The sequence below is a fragment of the Marmota marmota genome, unplaced genomic scaffold (genome assembly GCF_001458135.2).
Source record: "Marmota marmota marmota unplaced genomic scaffold, marMar, whole genome shotgun sequence".
NCBI classification, from domain to species: domain Eukaryota; kingdom Metazoa; phylum Chordata; class Mammalia; order Rodentia; family Sciuridae; genus Marmota; species Marmota marmota.
In genome coordinates this window covers 569-2,738 of record NW_026012334.1, presented here as the reverse complement: position 1 = coordinate 2,738, position 2,170 = coordinate 569, and the positions used below count along the sequence as shown (strand labels likewise).

General features: G+C 57.5%; 1 protein-coding gene across 1 annotated transcript; it reads left to right on the top strand.

Moving 5' to 3' along the window:
* Positions 1–723, top strand: Socs1 (suppressor of cytokine signaling 1). The gene has a single exon (XM_015476962.2). The coding sequence runs from the start codon at positions 25–27 to the stop codon at positions 304–306; it is 282 nt and encodes a 93-aa protein (XP_015332448.1). The 5' UTR covers positions 1–24; the 3' UTR covers positions 307–723.
* The last annotated feature ends 1,447 nt before the right edge of the window (positions 724–2,170 follow it).

Genomic DNA, 2,170 nt, shown 5'->3' with positions numbered 1-2,170 from the left:
TGCTTCTTCGCCCTCAGCGTGAAGATGGCCTCGGGACCCACGAGTATCCGTGTGCACTTCCAGGCCGGCCGCTTCCACCTGGACGGCAGCCGCGAGAGCTTCGACTGCCTCTTCGAGCTGCTGGAGCACTACGTGGCCGCGCCGCGCCGCATGCTGGGGGCCCCGCTGCGACAGCGCCGCGTGCGTCCGCTGCAGGAGCTGTGCCGCCAGCGCATCGTGGCCACCGTGGGCCGAGAGAACCTGGCGCGCATCCCCCTCAACCCCGTCCTCCGTGACTACCTGAGCTCCTTCCCCTTCCAGATCTGACCGGCCGCGCCCGCCCGCAGGCAGCATTAACTGGGCGCCTTATTATTTTCTATTATTAATTATTATTATTTGCCTGGAACCATATGGGTGCCCTCCCCGCCTGGGTTGGAGGGAGTGGGTGTGGGGGCGAGGAGCCTCCCGCTCTGGGCTGGAGACAAGGCCGCAGACCCCTCCCCACCTGTTGGGGGGCGCTCCTCCTCCTGGTGCTCCCTCTGGGTCCCCCAGCTTAACTTAACTGTCTGAAGCCAGGACCTGAACTCGCACCTCCTACCTCTTCATGTTTACATATATGTATCTTTGCACAAACCAGGGGTTGGGGGAGGGTCTCTGGCTTTATTTTTCTGCTGTGCAGAATCCTATTTTATATTTTTTACAGCCACTTTAGATAATAAACTTTATTATGAAAGTTTTTTTTTTTTTTAAAGAAAAAAAACGGTTTGTGGAGCGTGTGCTTTGGCCAGAAGTTACCCTGGGTTCTCGGCATGGCCAGGGAGAGGGCCCTCCAGCCCGCGCTCTAGATTGGAGGCCCAGTGGGGGACAGCGCTCTGTAGCTGGGCACCCTGCTGGGAGAGAGCTCTTTGGTCTAGTTTTGGTGTGTCCAGTAAGATGGTAGCGCACATTTGAGCTTTTAATGTGTGCCAGTTCTTTACTCTGTGTTTCCTGCTCCACTGACTTAATCCTGCAGAGAGACAACCCTGTGAATTCAGTGCTGGCTCTTGTCCCCATGTTACAGAAGAGAAAACCCAGGGATGAGTGCACTTGCTGTGGCCATTCCTGTGTCAGAGATGACACTCTAGCCTTTTTGGCTGTCCGAGTGGAATCTGCTCAAAATGGATTAGAGAGATTTCTTTGCTTCTATGACCACAACTTCCAGGAAGAGGGTGGGGCTGGGGTGGGCGCTCCATGAGTTTTGGAACGAGTGGCCCATTCTGAAACTCAGCACAAGGGAGACATATTTCAGATGGGATCGTGGGGATGCAGGGTTGGGTCTGACTTCCTTCTTCCCACCCTGTTCTGTCTGGTGTACTTTTTGGTGAACAACACAGCTTAGAGCCAGAGAGAGGTTTTGTGGTCTGTGGTGGCAGAAAGGTCCCCGCGGGTGGCTTTGGGCATTTCCCTCTGCCTCCCTGGGCCTCAGCTTCTGCCTCTAAAATGGGCAGCCTTCTGCGGAGCCTGGAGGCGAGCAGGCAGGGAGGCTGCTGCAGGCCCTCGGGGCCAGCCACGCGCCAGGAGGAGCCAGGACGTGGGCTTTACGGCCCCTGGGTCTGCCGCTGCTGGCAGATGTGCGGGAACTGGGGTGCACTGCCCGTGGCACAGTGACCCGGTCGGGGCTAAGCGGCCTCGGACGGGCTTGTGATGGACGTCCTAATATTTAATAATACCTTTCAGGCTTGAAAGTGCAGCACCAAATTAACTGGGTGGCTGGGGAGCTGGAGCAGTCCAGGCCTTAAGAGTGCTCCAATCCTCAAGTGGGGGGCGAGACCTGTGACCTCACCTCCCGGAGCTTTGGCCACTCATCCTGAAATAGGGGCTGGGAGGGCAGGAGGCCATGTCTCCACCTCCAAGAGATGGCGACCTTTTCTCAATCTGTTAAACCACCCCTTGCCCTTCACGCCCTGCTGGGTTACTAAAGGCCTCTCCTTGGTCTTTCCGTCCCCTGCCCACCTTGGGCAGGGCCTGGAGAAAGGGGTAATTCCCCAAGGCGGTAATGCTACTAGCAATGACCACAAACCTGTGGACCCCTTCCTGTACACGGGGCTCCCTGTGCTCTCTGGACAGGGCCTCAGCCCCTGCCCGGCTCTGCAGAGGGGAAAGCCAGCTCTGACAGGCAAAGCGGGCAGCAGGAGTGGGGAGCCAGATTGTC